General features: G+C 43.1%; 1 protein-coding gene across 2 annotated transcripts in view; it reads right to left on the bottom strand.

Annotated features, from left to right (window-relative positions):
- The window catches only part of PTPRO (protein tyrosine phosphatase receptor type O), a 284,837-nt gene that overhangs the window by 15,886 nt on the left and 245,932 nt on the right, over window positions 1–23,019 (bottom strand). For both annotated transcript variants that reach the window (XM_060194429.1, XM_060194430.1), the window contains 4 exons: window positions 17,329–17,364; window positions 13,622–13,703; window positions 4,652–4,742; window positions 3,127–3,203 (listed from right to left, as the gene is read on the bottom strand). In XM_060194429.1, coding sequence (XP_060050412.1) covers window positions 3,127–3,203; window positions 4,652–4,742; window positions 13,622–13,703; window positions 17,329–17,364 — 286 coding nt within the window. The remainder of the gene's footprint in view (window positions 1–3,126; window positions 3,204–4,651; window positions 4,743–13,621; window positions 13,704–17,328; window positions 17,365–23,019) is intronic.

The raw sequence follows: 23,019 nt of genomic DNA, 5'->3' as shown, positions 1-23,019 counted from the left end.
GTGCCTGCACTACGAATCCACTCCTCCTGGAGGCTATTTTTTCCCCTTGGATGCCCTTGTTGTTTGTCATCGTCATCGTTGTTATTGTTGTTGGATAGGACAGAGAGAAATGGAGAGAGGAGGGGAAGACAGAGGAGGAGAGAAAGATAGACACCTGCAGACCTGCTTCACCGCCTGTGAAGCAACTCCCCTGCAGTTGGGGAGCTGGGGCTTGAACCGGGATCCCTGTGCTGGTCCTTGCGCTTTGCGCCATGTGCACTGAACCCACTGCACTACCGCTTGATCCCCCATCTTCCCCATTTTGTTGCCCTTGTTGCCTTTGTTGTTATTATTGTTACTGTTTTTACTGCTGTCATTGTTGTTGGATAGGACAGAGAGAAATCCGAGAGAGGACAGGAAGACAGAGTGAGAGAGAAAGACACATACCCACAGACCTGCTTCACTACTTGTGAAGCGACCCTCCTGCAGGTGGGGAGCTGGGGCTCGAGCTGGGATCCTTATACCAGTCTATGTGCGCTTAACCCGCTGCCCTACCTCCTGGTCCCCTATCCTTTTTTTAATGAAATCAAACTCTATTTTTGCACTTTATAAATGTTTGATTAGAGTAACACTGCACTGTAACAATGTGTATGCTTCAGGTGTGTGTTATAAATCAGCATCTGTTTATGACACAAGAAGTTTGCCACTGAAAGTCCAATCTATAAGTACATTACATTTTTAAAAAATATTTTCTTAAATTATTTATTTACGGGAGTCGGGCTGTAGCGCAGCGGGTTAAGCGCAGGTGGCGCAAAGCACAAGGACCGGCATAAGGATCCCGGTTCGAAGCCCGGCTCCCCACCTGCAGGGGAGTCACTTCACAGGCGGTGAAGCAGGTCTGCAGGTGTCTATCTTTCTGTCCTCCTCTCTGTCTTCCCCTCCTCTCTCCATTTCTCTCTGTCCTATCCAACAACAACAACAATAATAACTACAACAATAAAACAAAAAAACAAGGGCAACAAAAGGGGATAAATTTTAAAAAATTATTTATTTATTTATTTGTTATTGGATAGAGACAGAGAGAAATTGAGAGAGAAGGGGGAGATAGGGAGGAAGAGAGACAGAGACACTTGCAGACCTGCTTCACCACCTGTGAAATGACTCTCCTGCAGGTGGGGAGCTGGGGGCTTGAACTGGGATCCTAACCAGTCCTTGGCTTTACGCCACATGTGCTTAACCCGCTGCGCTACCGCCTGACTCCCAAGTACATTAAAATTACAAGTGTTCAAGGCAGAGTTTGGAGATTATGAAATTTAAACATAAACAATCTCTAGTATATAGGTACTAAATGTACAATTTAGTGTAATTGTCTACTTTCACTAGTTTTTTAAAACTGTTGACCCGGTATTATTTTTACCTATAAAAGAAATCCAAAAAGAGGGCAAAGTTTTCTCTAGTTTTTTTTTTCTTTACAAATTTCAGAATTCATAACTCTGGGGCTTCCCCCTCACCTATTTTTATTCTGAAATGAGAAGATGGAAACTTGTTTAGAACTGGTCTGCTGAACAGAGAATGGCTCTTTCAACTCTTGGACACTGCCTGTAGCCCCCACCCATCCTCCTCTGACTGCGTATGAGTTTAAATGTCTCGTGTCAGTGAGGATGTGGAGACAAACTCTAACACACTGCAGATGGGAGTGCCAACTGGGACAGCCACCATGGCAAACAGTATGGAGAGTCCTCAAACAGATGAAAATGGAAATGCCTGATTATCCAGTAATACCACTCCTAGTCATATATCCAAAGGACAAGGATATGTGTCCTGTTGTGTTCATAGCTACTCTATTTACAATTGTCAAAATATGGAAGCTGCCTAAATGCCCAACAATAGACCACTGGATAAATAAATTTTGGGATATGTAAGCAATGGAACACTACTCTGCAATCGAAAACAGAGAAGACTGTATAGTCTGGAACAAGATGAAGGGAACTGGGGTGGTTGTGCTATGTGAAATAAGCAGAGGTGAAGAAAAACTGCCTAACAGTTTCATTCACATGTGGAATATGGATGACTATGAAAATGAAGTTACAAAAAATAAATTAAGGGCCAGGCAGCGGCATACCCAATTAAATGCACAAAATACTAAATGCAAGGACCCATGCAAGGATCCCGATGCAAGCCCCTGGGGCTCCCCACCTGTAGTGGGGAGCAGTGGATTCAGAGTGCCGGCACTGAGCACTACTGATAACCCTGGAGGCAATTAAAAAAATAAATGAGTTAATCAAACTGTCTCTTGGAATATGTGAGAACTATGGTAACAATGGTTATGGGGACCATGATGGGACACACAGCTTTGGTCAAGGGTAAAGCAACCATGTGAAATTATACCCCTGGATTCTTTTTCTTTTTTTTTAAAGCTTTTTTTTATATTTATTTATTTATTTTCCCTTTCATTGCCCTTGTTGGTTTTCATTGTTGTAGTAGTTATTGTTGTTGTTGTTGGATAGGACAGAGAGAAATGGAGAGAGAAGGGGAAGTCAAAGAGTGGAGAGAAAGACAGACACCTGCAGACCTGCTTCACCGCTTGTGAAGCGACTCCCCTGCAGGTGGGGAGCCAGGGCTCGAACAAGGATCCTTACTCCAGTCCTTGCACTAGGCACCACATGCGCTTAACCCACTGCACTACTGCCTGACTCCCTGGACTCTTTTAATAAAGCTGTTAAATAAGGAGAAGAAATTACTGCAGAGCAGAAAGCTTATAAGTAATCCAGATGCCTGATTTTATCATGTGTCATAAACAGGTGCTGATTCAGAACACATCTGAAGCATGCGCAGTGCTGCTTCAATCAGAAATTTATACTGAGTAAATAAATGGATAAAAAGTAAAAAGTTCAGTGCTGAGTAAAAAGTTCAGTGCTGCTTCAATCAGAAATTTATACTGAGTAAATAAATGGATAGAGGCAGAAATTGAGAAGGAAGGCGAGAGAGAGAGAGAGAAAGAGAAAGACAGAGACAGGTACCTGCAGTCATACTTCACCACTCATGAAGCTAGGGCTTAAACTAGGGTCCTTGTATATTCTAATATGCACTTAACCAGGTATGCCATGACTCAACCCTTCTTTTTTCTTACATAAAAAAAAAACTTACAGGAATATAGTTGGCATTGATATAGTCTGCACCTTCTTCTTCATTCATGGAAATTAGTCTTACACGGCTAAAGTCATCTGCAAAGAATATTAAAAAAAAAAAAACCTTAAAAACCAGAGTGAAAGCAGCATTGTCCTGACCCTCTCTAGAACCATGCCAAGCCTAGTTTGTCAGGAGGTATATTTTTAGGCATATCACAATCTCAGTTCTTGTCAGATAAATGCAACCTTCCCAGCCATTATTTTCTCCACTCTTGGAAAACTGACTCCAGGTTTTAAGGTGGGTTTTTCAGGTCATGTAGAGGCACCAAACTCTCTGGGAGACTAAGAATACAGCCTGAGCCCATGAGTGCCCTATCACTGAGACCACAGAGGATTCACCACATTGTGAGACTCTAGGAGAAAAGGGTGAAGCATGCGAGCATTTTGTAAATGGACATTAAGTGAGAAAAATAAATTCAGATATGCATACAGACAGAATCAAAATAATACTCCTATGTAATTTATCAAGAACCCTTACCAGGAGTGAGGTTTTCTTTTTTTAGAACTTGTCTAGCTACTATCTATCTTTTTAATTTTTTTTCACCAGCATCCCCACATCACAGAGTATAATCAAATGTAAGCTAAGTCCATATTGAGATTTACTTTATCCTGAGTACTTCATATTATCTCTGTCTTGAATGTTGCATTTACTACAAAATGCTAAGCAAAAATGGAACTTCCCAGGTCTAATAAGGAGGCATTTGTTTATTAGTGACTTAATTTTGATTCACAAAATTATGAAATAATAGGTATAATTCCACACGATTCCCACCACCGGAGTCTTGTGTCCCCTTTTCGTCCATTGGAAAATGCAGCTCTCCCAAGGTTGCAAATATGGTTTGACTATTTTTTCTACAAATTATCTAGCTATTGTCTATATTTAGTTGCCTATTTTTCTTTCTTGTTTGTTTTTTAATTATCTTTATTAGATACAGGCAGAAATTGAGAGGGAAGGGGGGAAGATAGAGAGGAAGAGAGACACCTGCAGTACTGCTTCCCTGCTCACAAAGCTTCCCTCCTGCAGGTGGGGACTAGAGGCTTGTGCATTATAACATGTGCGTTCAACCAGGTGCACCACCACCTGGCCCCCTAGCTGCTCATTTTTCTATGATCCCTCCCCCTCTTCCTTTCTAAGTCACACCTACATCTATTACTACTTCCAAATAACCCCTCCTTTTTTTTTTAGAAGTTATGTTATCACATTACATTTCCCTTCCATTTGCCTCCTTCCACTGTTACGACTTTTTCATCCCCAAACGTGGAAATGGTCTGTCTTTTCTGTTCACACACAATTCACTGAGAAGCATAATTAGGCTCCAGTGACACAAAAACTGAATGTAATCGATGCAGCACAGAGATGGCCTTGGGAATCCAGACAGACCGCGCTGGCTCTGGCTTGAGACTGGGGACTCTCATCTGTCTGCAGTAACTGTCCTTCCACCTTTTGAAGACTTGAGCAGGGCAGGAACTTCTGGCAGGCTTACATGGTAGGATGTTTGTGTAACGGTTTTTACATCGATTCAGTGGGAGGTCGGCAGCAAAGTGTGGGATTTCCAGTCCAATCAATTTCAACTCCTGTGTAAACAAAGAACAGATTTGAAATTTATGTACCAGGTGTGGACAAGCTTACTATTCACACTGGGGCTTTTTTTTTTTTTTCACCTCCTGCCTGCAACATAATTATACAGGTTTACTTTTTGTAATAATCTGTTAAATCACCTTTTAAAAAAATAAAAGGGAGAAAAACTTCTTGCAGAACAGAAGGCTTTTAAAACAGTGTGGATTCTCCCTTTGCCACATGATGTGGCAATCACTTTCTTTGGGGGAGAGCTGAATTTTCCCATTTCACCACTGTTAACTTGCTTCATCCAATGAGTTTGAGTCTAATAAAAAGCCATAATGTGCCTCGTTCTCTGTGCTTCTTCCATTTGCCCTGGGAAGAACAAGTACAAGGAAGCACCCAGAGGAAGGAGAGAAATTCAACTATGACTCATGGGCTGATGCAGGAATGCCCACGCTGCCTCCTCCCACTGTACATGACCACATGGCCAGAGCCCAGCATGGGAACTGTGTGGAGGATAGAGTGGTATTTTCCTTTACAATTAAAGAATAAAAAATAGGGAACAGGAGAGAGGCAACTCAGTGGCCGCAGAGGCATCACACATGTGCAAAGTTCTGGGTTCATTTCCTGGCATCGAATACATAGTAAAACTTGTTTACAGCAAACTGAAACCACATCAGTGTTATTTTTAAGTCAGTTTCTCTTGGAAGCTTTGGGCTTATTTAAATGATGCTTAAAATATTTTGGAAACCTATGAGAGGCTGCTATGGAGAGTTTGTCCAAACATCTGACTTATTTTGGTATACCACTTGTCAACTGTAGGGTTTTTGGAAAAGTCATTCAGAACTCTCATTGGCATCTATGTAGTTGTCTGGAGGGGAAGATTAGTCCATACTCATCTGTTGTACAGACTATTCAAAGGAATGATCAAACTCAACAGATCTGAATGCGGCACTGCTGAGGGTTGTGAACTGCTTTTGTTATGATTCTTTTTGCTTACTTAGTTCCATAATTTCTCCCTCGTTTCCATTTCACCAATAGGCCTATAAACACACACACACACACACACACACACTTTACAGACTGGTAAACCACAGGAAAAGGCCTCAGCTATGAAAGAAACTGTGGGAACAGACTACAGCTGAGAGTTGGGACACATATGGAGCTGACTAAACGACAGAGCTTTAATTGTGTGTTGCCTCCCTGCTGTAAATGCCTGGAGCTGATAAGAGAGGGTTAATTGGCTGAACACTGTGCATGGAAATTGCCTAAGTGGATTCTCAGCAAAGCATGGGCAGCATGTCGACGCAAAATACTTTGCAATCTTTTGTAATTTTTGCCTGTCACAAAGTGGAAAATCAAACCCTAAGCTTCCAGTTCACTAGCTTTGTAGTTATTTTCTTCACAACCATATGGAAACTGCAGAGGCTTAATTCTTCATAAAGGCAAAATATCCTTGAGGTGACATCCCGGAACCAACATAAATCATTTTTGAATTTTCTTTTGCTAGTCTTGTTCCAAATATAATTTATCATTCCTTTCTGTTCTCAGACTCACAGTGCGGTGAGTGATGCAGCCCCCTCCCAATAAGTCAATTTTTTCAGAATCCTCAGAACCTTCACATGGAATCTTTATAGGTATATTGGCTTGTCGGGAAAGCCATGATGTAATTTTTTTCTGTTTCTATTGCAAAAATGAGTCACGATTCTCCGGACAACCCACTAATTAAATAGGAGTCACAAAAAGGGATCATTCTGTATCATCTAGGTGGGCCCTAAATCATCATGACCAATGTCCTTATATGAGAGAGCAGAAGAATCACAGAAAGATGGAAGCAAAATGGGCTGGGTGGTGGCACACCCACTTAAGCATGCACACTGTACTAAGCTCAAAGACCAGCACAAAGATCTGGGTTTGAGACCCTGCTCCCCACCTGCAAGGGGGGTGCTCACAAGTGGTGAAGCAGGTCTGCGGGTATCTATCTTCCCTTCTCCCTCCCCTTCTCAATTCTTCTCTGTTCTATCTAATAAAATACAAAGAAGCAAAAAGGTAAAAAAAAAAAAAGGGTCACTGGGAGTGATGACCATCGGTAACCCGGGTGACAGGTGAAAAAAAAGTCAGCAGTTGTTAAATGTGGTGTTTGCTACTGGGGCATTTTGGAAATGAGAGTCACATCAGCTAGATTACTCTAAGCTACTGAACAAGTTATGGAAAACAGTTAACTAGAGGCACCTAGAAAACAGATTCTAACTAAATGAAAGCTGAGGTTGGAACTGGGCAATGCCAGATTATTTTTTAGTGAAACACAGTGGAAGGTAGAACAGTTTTCAGCAAGGTTCTGTATTAGTTCCCTGGGGCTGCCCTAACATGGTAGGACACACTGGGTGACTTCTGGGAACAGAAAAATATGGTCTCACAGGTCTGAAGACTAACAGTGCAGAATCTAGGGCCGCATGACCTAGAGGGGAATCCCTCCTCTCTCTTCTCCCTAGCTTCTGATGGTATGCTGGCAATCTTGTACTGCTTCCTTTGCACGACTCCACTCTCTGCATTTCTCATTCCAGGACTTTCTCCCTGTTTGTCTGTGTCCTCATAGCTCTTTTCACAAGAATACCTATCACTTTGTGCCATATTGCACTGAGGGCCCACCTACCTTAGTACAATCCCATCTTCACTCATTACCTGCAGTGACCTGTGGCCAAATAGGGGGAGGGGTGGCATGTGGAGACTTACTAAGTCGTCAGGGCTTCAACTTGTCTTCTGTTCAGCACTATTTAACCCCTAGCAGGTAGGCGGAAGGAAGAAGGGGAGCAGCAGTGAGGGGACTCTTGGGGCGGTGATGAAAGGTTGCTTAAGTAGAACATAGCTTTAGGGAAGTAACAGGAGTCTGCAGGCCCCTAGACTCCTGGATGCAGTCAAGGACCAGCACTCCCTATCACTGGACACTTTCCCAGCACAGACATTTGGGCAGTGCACAAACCTAGGCACTGAGGAATGGGAGTGGAGTAGATGACTCACGTCTGCACTGAAGTAAGATCCCTGCTACAAGAACTGCTGGATGGAGTCAAGATTATCTTTTGATGAGTGGACTGAGAGACAAGTCCACGCTGCTGCAAGTGAGAGCTACCACTAGGGGTCAGAGGAGTCCTCTCTGAAACTGTGTGATGACTGTACTTTTGAGTCTTGCAGTCCCATTGCTGAACAAAAATAAAGATGGTACAGACCTTCCACCTTCTGCAACCCATGACCCTGGGTCCATGCTCCCAGAGGGGTAGAGAATGGGAAACCTATCAGGGGAGGGGATGGGATATGGAGATTGGGTGGTGGGAATTGCATGGAGTTGTACCCCTTCTACCCTATGGTTTTGTTAATTTATCCTTAAATAAAAAATAAATTAAAAAAAAAGGTGCAGACTTTCACCAGCATCCCCATCAAATGCAAAGCACGGAAATTAATGGAAGAGTAAGGCAGATAAGGAATGTCTCTCAAGGGCTCTCAAGTTCCAAGTTGTGAAGTCTAGTTCATCAAAATCTTTTCTTATACAAGGCATAATGAATGAGGAATTGAATTTAATTCCCGAGTCCCAAACATCCTCAAGGAAAGATGTGTATTTTCATCACAAGGATAATCAATCTTTCCAGCAGATCCAAAATCAGATGCAGAGTGAAAAAAAAAATGAGTTTATTCAGTCAATGCAAATTAGCTACCCGTATAGCTTCATGGCTGACTTCTGTCTTGGTAATATATGCAAATCCAGACATTGGTTTCAATTTGCATAATGCTTATAAATGATGCCATTTCTCAAGATGAGAGTGATCTTTCAATGCTTGTATCCAAGTGAGTACAAGTATTAATATAAACAGAAAAAATAACTGTTGAACTATTGGATTTAGCCAGACCATTTAAATCTGCCATTTTAATGCACACTTGGGTTCTCTTTAGAGTAGGAAACATTTTGTTTGCATAATCTTGGATCACTTATGGGAAAATGTGAATACTACCATGTGAAAAGTCTGACATGCCCCCTGAAATCAAATATGGGTGGCATGGTGCTGACACTGAATGTGAGGAAGCCAGCTGGGTGGAGTGGGGGGTTGGCACATCTGGGAGGTGGTGAAAGGGGAAGTGAGTCAGGCTGGTGGGTCACTGCTTGAGCCACACACAGTTAGCCTGTGGTTTAAAAGAGATTTCTGAAGAATAATATATTTGCTCAATAGAGCATGTATATAGACATGTATATAGGATTTGGCACTTAGAAGGTCACTTATCTTCTAAGAACAAAAATGCATGGAGGAAAGTGTTTCCTAAGAAATAAAGATTCTAAAGATGTCCTAAAAATCATGGAGTGACAGTAAATGTTTGTGTCAGTTTTGTTAGGATATAGCACCAAGCTGCTAGGTCATCATTCCAGATGCTGGAGTTTGAGTCAGTCATATTGCTTTCCATAAATGGGGATGGGGTGGGAGTTGGGACTCAGTCATCTGAGGATCTTAGGAGAAAAGACTAAGGGGGCCCAGTGGTAGCGCAGTGAGTTAAGCACACATGGCATGAAGCACAAGGATCCCGGTTCAAGCCCCCAGTTTCCCACTTGTGGGGGGGGGTCGCTTCACAAGCAGTGAAGCAGGTCTGCAGGTGTCTATCTTTCTCTCCCCCCCCCATCTTCCCATCCTGTCTTGACTTCTCTCTGTCCTAACAACAGCAGCAGCAATAACAACAACAACAACGATAAACAAGGAAACAAGGGCAACCAAAGGGGAAAAATGGCCTCCCGGAGCAGTGGATTCATGGTGCAGGCACCAAGCCCCAGTGATAACCCTAGAAGAAAAAAAAAAAGGAAAGACTGATGTCCTCAAGAGGACAGAATTCTGTTTCTAGGCTGCCTCTGGGTGGCATCAAGGACTCTTCCCTGTGTCCCTAGCCGGTCCCAGACTTGAGACTTGTCCACAACTGTTAGTCAGATTTCCCATATAAATCTCCCCATTTCACTCACCTCTAACCTACTAACATATACATATGCTTATAGAGATGTGTGTGTGTATGTGTATGTGGAGGGAAGGAGGGAGAGGGAGAGAGGGAGAAAGGGAAAGAGTGAGAGAGGGAGAGAGAGGGAGAGGGAGAGGGGGAGAAGGGGAGAGGGGGAGAGGGGGAGAGGGGGAGAGGGGGAGAGGGGGAGAGGGGGAGAGAGGGAGAGGGAGAGAGAAGGAGAGAGGGAGAGAGGGAGAGGGGGAGAGGGGGAGAGGGGGAGAGAGGGAGAGGGAGAGAGAAGGAGAGAGGGAGAGAGGGAGAGGGAGAGAGAGGGAGAGGGAGAGGGAGAGAGAGAGAGAGAGAGAGAGAGAGAGGGAGAGAGGGGAGAGGGGGAGAGAGAGGGAGAGAGAGAGAGAGAGAGAGAGATCCTACTGGCTTTCCCATATGTTTGCCTGTCTGTCTTCTGTCCTGCTGGTTTATTTTGGCTTCTCTGGAGGACCCTGACCAATACCTGTTCACTGTCCAGCTTGTCACCCATTAACTCTAGTTTTTCTTTCTCTTTTTTAAAGTAGTGATTAAATAATGATTTATAAGACTGTAAAGTAACAGGAGGTTAATTCCACACAATTCCTACCACCAGAGTTCAGTGTCCAAGCTCCTCTATTAGAAACTTTCCTATTCTTTATCCTCTGGAGTATGGACCAACATTCTTTTGGGGTGCAGAAGGTTATGAGTTCTGGCTTCTGTAACTGCTTCTCCAATGGAGACTCCAGTTTTTTTTAGTGGGACATTATTGCCTTGGGCCAAGTCTTTGCTGCAACTGTTCCTTATACTGCAAAATGTTTAACATCCCTGCCTCTTCCTGCAAAACCACACCCACACATCCCCAAACTCCATCTGGCCACGCACTGTAATTTTTACCCAATATGAATTGTGGTGAAAGGCTAGTGAGGATCTGACTTTCTGAGTTCCTAGTTTAATCACTTTTCCTTCCTTTGCAAATCCCTTCTTTGATCATCACTCCTTGCTCGCTTTCCCTGGGCTCCTTCCTCTCTTTGGGAACACTGTTCTCCTCTTGTTCAGTTGTGTGGTTCTAGTAAGAGCTGTTTGAGTGGACACTAGGGCCCAGGCGAGCCAGTCAGTCACCCTCCCTCCCCATCATTTTACAAATGACAAAGAAGGCAGTCAGTTTCCCTTGGAAACCATGGAATCTATAGAGGGATTACTCAGGGAATTGTCAGTGTTCCTGTTTTCCAGTATGGGAGAGCCTAGTTTGCAGAGATAATAAGAGATGCCAGGACAGAGAGGGAAACAGAAACCAGAATACTAAAGGGTGTGTGTGTGTGTGTGTGTGTGTGTGTGTGTGTGTGTGTGTGTGTGTGTGTGTGTGTGTATCATTGCAGGGAAGTGATCCTTTCCTTTGACTAGCTGACTTAGTATCCTTTGAAGAATTTCCTTTTCTTTGGTCAAACCTAATTTGAGGTTCTGCTGCTCACTGTTCATTTCTTTTTTTTCAGAAAGTGATTTATTTTATTTTAACAATGATGGAATTCAGCAGCAGAGTAACAGTTAAACTGGGGGTTTGAACTCTAATTTCATCTCAGGTAGTTCACTTTCTAACAAAGTCCCATAACCTAGATATACACCAGTTTCTGTGAGAGAGAGCTTATGTGCACACGTATTCATAAACTACTGCAAAATATATACCTGAAAGCAGAAGTACACTAGAGTTTGCAGTGAGTACCTCCCTAACACTTCCTCTCCACTATTCCAAGCTTGGGATCCATGATTGCTCAACAAATTGTTTGGCTTCGTATGTTAACTCTCTTTTCAATCACCAGGTTCCAGATGCCACCAGGATGCTGGCCAGGCTTCCCTGGATTGAAGACCCCACCAATGTGTCCTGGAGCTTAGCTTCCCTAGAGACACACCTTACTAGGGAAAGAGAGAGGCAGACTGGGAGTATGGACCGACCAGTCAACGCCCATGTTCAGCGGGGAAGCAATTACAGAAGCCAGACCTTCTACCTTCTGCAACCCTCAACGACCCTGGGTCCATGCTCCCAGAGGGCTAGAGAATGGGAAAGCTCTCATGGGAGGGGTGGGTTATGGAGATTGGGTGGTGGGAACTGTGTGGAGTTGTACCCCTCCTACCTTATGTTTTTGTTCATTAATCCTTTCTTAAATAAATAAAATAAATTTTAAAAAAAATTTTAAAAAACTGGGGGTTTGATGCAGAAACTGGTAATTTCTCCCAATCTTTCCATAAAAGCCTAGTTTTGCCAAGGAAATCTGATCTGGGTGGAATTAAGAGGATGAGGTTCAAAGTGTGTGATGAACATCCTGTGTTCATCACCACTGTCGGAATGGTGAAAATATTTTTTTTCTGAGTTTTCACTTGCATTTTCTTATAAAAAGTCATTTCTTCTCATGGATTTATTTTTCCAAAATGTCTTGTTACCATAGATCTCTAACTGAAGCCACTTTTCTGGTCTTTGGGGTACTGCATTTGGGACAGCATGCCTAATTTTTCACAACCCCCCCTTTCCCTTCCTCTTCCTCTTGGTGCCAGGTATCAAAACCAGCCATGCATTTTTCCACTGAACAACAGCTATAGTTTCATATGCAGCTGCCCTCAGTGTGTAACTAACTAGAGCAGGCACAGTGTGGAGCTTCTCACTGTTGGCAGTTAGCAGGCTTGTATTTGTTTCAGGTTCTTCTCATCTTCTCCTGCTCTCAAGAGAAAGGCACACTTTAAGGATGGCCTTTTTGGTCACTACTGGGTCACCCCATCACCTGGGGCTCTAGTCAGGGAGTCGCTGGATTTCTACATACATATGATGGTCCTAGACCTCTAATAGACCCCTCTCTTCACCATCACTGGGCACTTCCAAAACAAGAATTATATCATAAGCCCTCTTGTGGGCCTCTCCAAGACCTTGCCCTCCCTGTGGAACAGTAATGGCAGGGATGGCCCCACTCTCTGAAGAGAGGCTGGGTCACCCTACCCTGCCAGTCAAGGAAGACTGGTTCCCAAGTGAGTGCAGCCTAGGATATTCCCAGCTGTGACCATGGACTGTGAGCTCCTCTCACAGTAAGACATAAGTACTTCGTTCAAACCTTATAAACCAAAGTTGCCCTAGGTTGGTGAAAGGAAGAGATGAATCAGGAAGAAGTATCTGCATTCTTCAACCCAGCATTTCACAGGAAAGAGTATCTGAGAGGCCTCAGAACACACCACACCACAGAATTTTTGAAAGTCATTCTCCCTCCATCATGAACCGTCTCGCCTGACTGCAGAGAGCTGAAGCTGGTCATTCAGATGGGCCTGACCCGAGAGGGCCAGCTCTAGATGCATACTCCCAGGACCCCAGCTTTCCTCACTTCATGTACCCTGACATTCTGCCTTAGACTGGAAGAAATGTGGGCTTCTGAGAAAGGAGCTGTGGCCATTTCCTTCTAAAAAAAAAAAAATCTGCATGTAACTTCAACTTCTCCAAGAAAGAGAAACAAAATCTGATGAAATGTTACTAAGATTCCAGGAGATCTATAGCCAGAAGAATCCTACCCCAGGCTCCTAGGTGTCCAGGAGGCAATGAGGTCCCTCCTGTTCCTCATCCACCCTTTCAGTGGCTCAAGTGAAACTCCCAGCAAACCCCCTGAAAGTCACCTTTATTTCAGCTCTCAATCCTCGGCCTGCTTTCCCCCACACTCTCCACTCCTTTGACTTTCATTACTGGCTTCTCCCAGAGCCAAGGTTACACATACCAACCTGCATCTGCTGCTTCCTTCTGTTGGTACCACCCCACAGATTCACTCACCAAGGACTGGCCTCCCCATCAGAACCAGGTGCCTGCCTACCTGCCCATCTCACACACACACACACACACACACACCATAAGCAGGTAAAACACACTTTCTCCACTTACCTCAAACTGAAGGGAAAATTTATAGTCAGAATCTTTGGCCATATCCTTGATGTAGGCATCAAAGTCATCCAGTTGAACCGGGCTTTGTCAAATGTAAAGAAATATGTGTTTTAAAGACTGTATTTGTTGGTGTTAATATTACTTTACAACATACTTCTCAAACACTAACAATTTGGGGGGAGAAAATAGAATTTTCCCTTCTCAGTGGGAAAGTTAACTTCTTGATCTCACTTATTTTCCCTCTTTGCTACAAGTGATCAGTTCCTAATATATTGTCAACATAAAGAATATATATATATATATATATGTATACATATATACATATATATACAATCTTCTTTGAGACAGGAGAAAGCTCTAGATTTTCATTTGGGTCATAACAAAATATCATTCAAATGCATACTTACAAGAGGCCAGGTAGTGGTGCACCTGGTTGAATGCACATGTTACCATATGTAAGGACTAGGGTTCAAGTCCCCATTCTTCACCTTCACAAGTGGTGAAGCAATGCTGCAGGTCTCTCTCTCTCTCTCTCTTTTTCTCTCCTGCCCCTCCTTCCTCTCAATTTTTGGCTATCTCTATCCAATAAATAAAGATAATAAAAATTAAATAAAACAAATACACTCTCACATAAGTGTACATATATGTTATTTCTAGAAAACTCCAGTTTATGAGGAAGTAAAATATCATGTGGAAACCCGTCTGAATTAGGGATTTTACTTTGCTGTGGAAACTTGGAGAATTCAAGTTACTTTGTCAGATTATTCAGAGCTCTCATCTATAAAGCACGATGGTTAAACCAATGTGGACACACAGTCCATTGAAGACTGTGCTGTTCTGACAGTTGTACGAGGATAAGAAGTTGTACAGAAGGGCAATTTCAGCTAAGAGTTCTCCCACAGAGGGAGGACCAGGGGGCCAAGGAATTGTCCAGAGAAGTCCCAGTGCCCCACTGAACCAGCTGTGCAGAGAGGCTTTGCTGCCTGTCCAGGTCTGGGAATGGTTCAGAGGTACAATGAGGTGCTTATGATCCTGCATCTGTGACAGGAGTCTGTGTTGAATGTGCTTGTGCGTCTGCGCGTGCGTGCACCTACTCTACATGAAGGAGGATATTCTTCTCTGCAGAGATTCATCTCTTTCAGAGTTGTCTCTGCCAGCTCACTCCCTGGCCTCTCAGGATGCCCTGCTTTGACAACTACCTTTGTATCTGTCAGAGCTCACACCTGGCTCACGTGCATGGCAATGCAGGCACTCTACCCAATGAACTGTCTCTCCAGCCCAGGGACCTAGCAATTCTAACTCTCACTGCTGTAACAAAAGAGGAAGTCCTGAGTAAGGAAGGAAAAAATCAAAGAAAATAAGTATGCTTTTTTAAAAAGCAAGAATTAGGAGAGCGTATGCTTTGCTTTGCCATCTCTGAGAACCCAAGTCTGAGCCCCTGGCACCACCTGGGAACACCAGTACCAAGGGGAGCACCATGCATGGTGGAATGGTGTTGTGATGTCTCCTTGCTCTGGCCCTATCTCTTTTGCCTTTTTCCCCTTCTTTCTTTTTCTCACCAGTGTTACCACTGGGGCACAAGTATCTAGAAGTTCTCTCTACTGCTCCCAGTGGCCTTTATTATTATTTTTTCCTGTATCTTACAGAGACCAAGATAAACTATGGAGAGAGAAGGGGTGAGGCAGAGGGAGAAGGAGAGAGAGAGAGAGAGAGAGAGAGAGAGAGAGAGAGAGAGAGATACAACACTGTTTTCTGGCTCATGAAGTTCCCTCCTGCAGGTGGTGACTGGGAGCTTGAATCTGGGTCTTTGTACATGGTAACATGTGTGCTCAAGCAAGTGTGACACTACCTGGTCCCTGACTTGCCCTTTCTATCTCTTTCTCTCTGAAACTAAGAGAGAAGAGAGAGACAGACAGAGAGAGAGAGAGAGATTTCATAGGGAACAGTTGAATCACGCAGTTGAGAATCCCCTTAGGCGCCAGGTGGTGACACACCTGGTTAAGCACACAGGTCATAGTGCACAAGGACCCAGGTTCAAGCCCTTAGTCCCCACCTGCAGGGGGAAAGCTTCATGAGTGGTGAAGCAGGGCTACAGGTGTCTCTGTCTCTCTACTTCTCTATCTCCCCTCCTCTCAATTTCTGTTTGTCTCTATCCAATAAATAAAGATAATTTAAAAAATCTTTTTAAAAAGGCTTTTAGAGACAAAGGGATGATTAAAAAAACAACCTATCTTCTGTGAGGTCTGTGAGGTGTAGGCTGGTGGGCAGAGGCTGCCTCAGCTTTCGTGCAGCCCTGCTCCTATGTCTCCCTGCCTCTACCTATCGAGGACCAAGTCCTACAGTTTTCCCTTCCAGTCTCCACACCGAGTCTTCCAACCGCTCTTCTATCTCTTCACTTCACTCAGCCACCCAGCCAGTTACCTGGGACACCTAAGTTGTCATCTCTGCTGCATTCTCCTCTCCAGGTAACTGGGTCTCTGCACGCCCACCACTCTCTACTACACATTCCACCATCTCTGCTAAGGGGAGGCCTACTGATTAAAAGCCAGCTCTAGGAAAAAGGACTCAATGTGTGAGCCATGCTGTGTGTCACTCAAGGCTAAGCAGAAATATCCTTTCATATTCTTTATTCCACCATGTCCTTCCTCTAGCTTGTGTGCCACAGAATTGGTTGAAACCCCTATCTGCCTTTTTATACTAACTCGCCACTATTCCATCCTAGGCAAATTATCTTGAATGAACTCTCTATGTAGAACTGCTTTTTTTTTTTTGCCTCCAGTTTATTGCTGGGGCTCACTGCCTACACTATGAATCCACTGCTCCTGGAGGCTGTTTTTCCCTTCTGTTGCCCTTGTTTATCATTGTCGTTGGATAAGACAGAGAGAAATGGAGAGAGGAGGGGAAGACAGAGAGGGGGAGAGAAAGACAGACACTTGAAGACCTCCTTCACTGCCTGTGAAGCGGCTCCCCTGCAGGTGGGGAGCCAGGGGCTCTGACCGGGGATATTAATGCTGGTCCTCGCGCTTCACCCCATGTGCGTTTAACCTGCTGTGCCACTGCCCAGCCCCCTGCTTCATTCTTATTTGTGCAGAATGAAAGAGGCCTCAAGGTGGTAGTCTAAATTTGTGAAATCAACTGGTGGTTAATTTTCACCCATCAGAACCATAATTCTTAGGTTCTAGCAATTCAGGAGATAAGTGGAATGACATGCTGGTCAGAGTGATTATCCTTTTTTGTTTATTGAAAGGATTTCCTAAGACAGCATTTCTCATAACATCAGAGTTAAAGTTTTTTTTCCTCCTGCAATTAGCACAGAATTTCAAAGTATGAATTTCAAATATCTCTGTACAACTTTGATGTCAGTAAATACTAGCCCCCCACTCCCTGCCCCCTAGATTTCAAACAGCAAATTCTCTTCTGCAACACTGGCTTAATTCCTAACAAGCCATTCTTTCTCAGATTTCATGTGGTGAGAATGTTCCTTTTTTCTATGTGGCTTCTTGGACACTTTTCTTATCAATCACTGACATCCAGATGTGTGATTACCCACACATGACTTAGCTTGGCTATTAGAATATACACTCACCACTTTCTTAAGCCTCCTATTCTGAATACAGGCAAGTTTTGAAAATATGTAATAAGACCACCATGGTCTTATCAGGATTGTTTTCAAAGAAACAGATTTCAATTGCATAAGAAAAACTTACTTAGTCAGCTTCCTCTTCTTTAAACCATTTTTACTCCTGAGGAAAAAAAAATTTTTTAATTTACTTGGGTATAAGAATTAACACAATGATTAAGACTGAAGAGTTTTAAATAACTATATTAGATAATGCATGTATCTTTAGTTTTTATTAAGTACACCTTAGACTTGCTTAATTAATTTTCCTTAAAATAGAAGATAATGATCATTTTAAAAATTTCATCATCATTACTGAGACTTCACCCCATTCCTGGCCAACATGGATAGCCAGAGAAAGAGGGAGAGAGGGAACGATGCCACAGCAATGACTCTCCAGCCAGTGTGGTGGGGGCTGTGCCACAACCTGGGCAGTGCCCATGATAAAGCAGGTGCCTTTCCTGGGAGCTATCTTGTTAGGTCTTCACACTTGATTTTTAAAACTCTTTGGTCTAAGGACCTACACTTCAAATGTCGTATTTACTAAAAATTCAGGTCTGGAAATAAAACTTCTTGCTGATAGGTGCTCATGGCTAAAATAGTGTGTAAATACAGAAGTCAATACTGGCATGAGTACTCTCTAGGTTCCATAGACAAGGAGGGAAGAACGGGGGGAATTCACCTTCACCTCATCTTGGGTGGAGCTTGAAGGAATCATGCTAAGTGAGATCAGCCAGAAAGAGAAGGAAGAATATAAGATGACCTCACTCACAGACAGAAGTTGAGAAATAAGAACAGAATGAGGAAATACAACATAGAACTGGGGCTGGGTTTGGTGTGTTGCACCAAAGCAAAACACATGGCTGGGGGGGGGGGGGGCACTTTCAGATCCTGGTGCAATACAGTGAAGGAGGACCTTGCCTGGGGGTGAGAGTGTTTTGCAGAAAACTGAAACTTTACCTATGTGCTAACAACTGTATTTACTGTAAACCATTAATCCCCCTACAAAAAAAGTGGGAACAATGTGCATACTGTTTTCTTAAAGACTAAAATAGGCATTGTTGCCAGGAATATATGTGTGTGCTATCTATCATTGTTGGTATGGAGTTTATATAATTCTGCTGTGGCACTGTTCTCACTCAGTTTTAACTAGTTTTAAGCATCCAGAAGAATTTTAGCTGCCTGTTCTTGATGCATAACTAGTCTGTAAGCCAATACATGTGTTACATGCTAATGCATGCATCAGTTAATTACATATGAAGGGGAAATTCAGGATAACTTATTTCAACCAACCAGTAAGAGAACTGGTCTAAGTTAGGTAATGACGGCACCTCAAAAGCACTTAGTTTTTGTAGATAACCATTTATGTGATACCATGGATATGAAGTTGAGTGTGAGTGACAATTCTGAAGTTGCTTCCAAAGGTCTTTCAGGTCAAAGGTTTCTCTGGAGAAACTCAAACTTGCAGAAAACAAGGCATCTCCAGTAAATAACCAGTTGTGACTGGCATGCTTTCATGTGGAAAAGCAAAAGATTTACTTATAATAAAAATCATGAGTATCAAGTCCCTCCACTTATTGAAAGCTTCATTAGAATGAAGTCCCACTCCCCTGTGCTCTGTCTCCCATGTTCGGGTGTGTGTGTGTGTGTGTCTGTGTCTGTATTTGCCCCCAGAAATGAGCCCGTGGATGCAACACCTAGTGTGTCATCAGTACATGTGCACTGAAACAAAACTTTGTTGTGCTACCCTGGCGATCTGAGTTAATGAATCAGTTATGGATTCAGCTCATGTAATGGGATTTAAGCTGGTTAGAAACAATGCTGGCAAAGTAATGTAGGGACATAGGCCAAGGTGAATGGTGCTTCTAGTTTTTATTTCTTCAGTAACTTCTCCCCTTCCCTCTACCTCACCCCCATCCATCCTTCCTTGTCTTCCAGATTTGGGATTTAGAGGGAAGAGAGTTTCTAGTTTTTACGTGGTCTCCCCCTCACTCCTTCTGAAAAATGTTGCAGGGGCTGGGTGGTGGCACACCCAGTAAAGCACACATATTTCTATCTGGAAGGACCTGGGTTCAAGTACACAGTCACCTGCAAGACGTAAGTTTCATGAGTTGCTGCAGCAATGCTGAGAAAAATCCTGTTCATCATGGACAGAGCTGGATCATTTTGGTTTTAGTATAAAATTATCCAGTTGGTAGAGAGACACCTACTGGGTAATTTTATATGTCTCTTGGATAATTTTCTACTAAGCTCTTGTCATGGCAATTTACTCAACTTCAGGAATCCCATGTAAGCTTTGTGTAGTAGGAGCCAATTACTTTGATGCTTTAAAAAGCCAGCTGTTAAAACAGATAGCCAACAGTTCTGGCAAAGCCAGGAGGCTGCCAACATTAGTTTATGACTGGAAATGAATTGGGGGGAAAATACTCTTTATCCAAACATATTTTAAGGGAAATGAAGAAAATGTATATGGGAGGTGACACTGAATAAATTCACTGCTGAATTATTAAGCGGCTACTATGCAACAGCTGTGTGGAAATGGGACTCATGCAGGAGACTTGCTTTTCCTCTCTCCTTCATGGATGGCATGGACTTTATCAGACACAGCTGGATCAAGCTGTCTATGACCTACTGCCACACACGTACAAACCGAGGTCTCCCTGATTCCTTTACAACTTCCACCATTCCACTTAGGGTTTGTGGGATTCCTAAAGATTTCAATGGTTTCTGTATCCTAGGGCTTCAAGTTCAGCAGGGCTGAATTAGAAGACAGTAGAGTGGGGCTGGGTGGTGGCATACCTGGTTGAGCACACATATTACAATGCACAGGGACCAGGGTGCAAGGCCCCAGTCCCCACCTCTATGGGGAAAACTTTGTGAGTGGTGAAGGAGGGCTAAGGGTGTCTCTGTCTCTCTGCTTCTCTACCTCCCTCTGCCCTCTTGATTTTGGGTTGTCTTTATCCAATAAATAAAGATATTTTAAAAATTAAAAAAGTAAATTTTCCTTTAAAAAGACTATATAGGGAGTCAGGCAGTAGTACAATGGGTTAAGCGCACGTGGTGGAAAGCACAAGGACCGGAGTTAGGATCCTAGTTTGAGCCCCTGACTCCCCACCTGTAGGAGAGTTGCTTCACAGATGGTGAAGCAGGTCTGTGGGTGTCTTTCTCTCCCCGTCTTCCCCTCCTCTCTCCATTTATCTCTGTCCTTAACAACGATGACATCAATAACAACAACTACAACAACAATAAAGAGCAAGGGCAACAAAAAGAGAAAAATAAATATATAAAAAAAGACTATATAGCAACATTAAACAGATTGTTCCATTTTCAATCACTGTTCTAATTCTAAGACGAAACTCAGAGAAAATTCAGTTTTGAACATGTGACTATCCTCTGAACTTTGGCACATTATGGAGAGAGTAAGCTGTGTGTATTTCACAGTGGACCCTCTGAGCCACAGTGAGGGTATCTTCTTGTCACCACAGAAGTTTTTCTGATCAATGACATCCTTTGGATATATGGTTTATAAACAGTACCAAATACTTCCAGGTTTTTTGCCTTTCATTTGTACTAAGCAAAGTTCAACACTAGTGACTAAAAAGTAAAGCTGTGGGGGCGCAGAGGGTTAAGTGCACATGGCACAAAGTGCAAGGACCGGTGTAAGGATCCCGGTTCGAGCCCCTGACTCCCCACCTGCAGGGGGGTTGCTTCACAAGCAGTGAAGCAGGTCTGTAGGTGTCTCTGTCTCTCCCCGTCTTCCTCTCCTCTCTTTGATTTCTCTCTGTCTTATCCAGCAGCAACAACATCAATGATAACAATAGTAAGAACAACAAGAGCAAGAAAATGGGAAGAGATGGCCTTCAGGAACAATGGATTTGTAGTGCTGGCACCAGAGCCCCAACAATAACCCTGGAGGCAAAAAGAAAAAAAAGAGTAAAGCTGCTTTTCATAATTCTTGAGTGGTTATGAATGTCTTGGAAAGCTGTCTTTCCAGAGGGGCCATGAAACAATGACACAGAAGTGGGGTTTATAATGGTTAGAGGGAAAAAAACAGAAAAACCTCAAACTCTAGATGTCTTCAGATTTTTCAAGCACTAATCATTCTTTCATGGGCTGAAGAAACCATCTCCCAAATACTGAAAAATTAAGAAATCATCAGGTTTCATGAGCCAAGAAACTGTCCCCAAATATTAAGAATGTCTCCAGAGTTATCATACTCTCCAAACAGAACATGCAGTGACTATGAGTAAGGCTGGACATTTTAAACTAAATGTTGCTTCGTGTTTCAAATGTTAGGTGATAAAGACTATCTGAATATAGAGCATGGAAAAAATAGAGGAAAAAAAAGATTAGAGACAGTCCACATGAAGTGATTTTTCTATGAACAGAAAACATTTGAGATTAAGAGTCAGGAACACAGGCAGAATGCATGGTCTTAAAGCAAAGCCAACTGGGTTCGGATACTCTACATGGCTTTACCACCACCACCTAAGAGCCTCTTGATTTTCATAGCAACCATGGAAGACAATAGGAAGAGTCTGACAATCTACAAGAACCTATTGTTCCAATAAACTGTTTAGAGAAGTGTGTTAGGAAGTGGTCAGGCTGTGGGGGTTTCTTATTTGTGGTGGTTTTTAATAGTGTAGGTGAATTGTGAGAATAAACACGTGAAGGAGGGTTAAATATGGATATTTAGGAAATGAAAGCAAGGGCCAGGCTGTGGAGCACTGGGTTAAGTACACATAATACGAAGCGCAAGGACTCACTCAAGGATCCCAGTTTGAGCCCCCAGCTCCCTACCTGCAAGGGGGATTACTTCACAAGCAGTGAAGCAGGTTTGCAGGTGTCTCTCTGTCTCTCTCCCTCTCTATCTCCCCCTCCCCTCTCAATTTATCTCTGTCCTAGCCAATAAAAATGGGAAAAAATGGCTACCAGGAGCCATGGATTTATAGTGCAGGCATCAAGCCCTAGTGATAACCCTGGAGGCAAAAAAGAAAAGAAAAAAAAATAAAGTACATATGGTACGAAGTTCAAGGGTTTGCTCAAAGAAATGTAAGCAAAGGAATAGATCCCTAAGTTATTTAGTGAAGAGTAACAAACAGGAGAGTGGAAGGAGCAAAGGCAATGAACTTTGCTTCTTTTTCAAATATATGTTGCACAGCACAAGCCTGTGCTGAAAACATAAGTCACATTTTCACTGACTGATAATGCATGTGGTTTACTGAAAGTGAGTGAGAGCACAGACCCTCTTCCTTTGCCTTCTCTCCCCACCTGGAGACTAATAACAACTCCAGGACCCCCCCCCCCCCAGTCCTGCCCATGAGGGTTCATGCTGCTTGCCCAGTACTCTAAGCAATTCTAAAGAGCTTGCTAAAACTTAGAAACCTGCTCATCCATGAAACTTAAGACAGACATGCAAATAGTATGAGCCCACCTGCTTAAATAGTTTCAAACAAATAATTTTGAGAAAATGAGAACGTCGGCATGAACTGTATGAACAATGTGAACCTGGAAACTATCTGGTGCTAAGTAGTGAAACCACTGAGTTGAGGATGGTGGGGGCTTCTAGTGAGAACTTATTAACCAACACACTCAACCCACCTGCAGGGGGAATACTTCATGAGTGAAGCAGGGCTGCAGGTGCTTTTTATCTTTCTCCCTCTCTACCTTCTCCTTCCCTCTCAGTTCCTCTCTGTCTCTAGTAAATTAATTAATAAGAAAATATATGTTACAATGCACAAGGACCCAGGTTCGAATTCCTGGTCCCCACCTGCAGGAG

The sequence above is a fragment of the Erinaceus europaeus genome, chromosome 7 (assembly GCF_950295315.1).
Source record: "Erinaceus europaeus chromosome 7, mEriEur2.1, whole genome shotgun sequence".
NCBI classification, from domain to species: Eukaryota; Metazoa; Chordata; class Mammalia; order Eulipotyphla; family Erinaceidae; genus Erinaceus; species Erinaceus europaeus.
The sequence above is the reverse complement of the archived record's forward strand: the minus strand, read 5'-3'. Positions and strand labels throughout refer to the sequence as shown.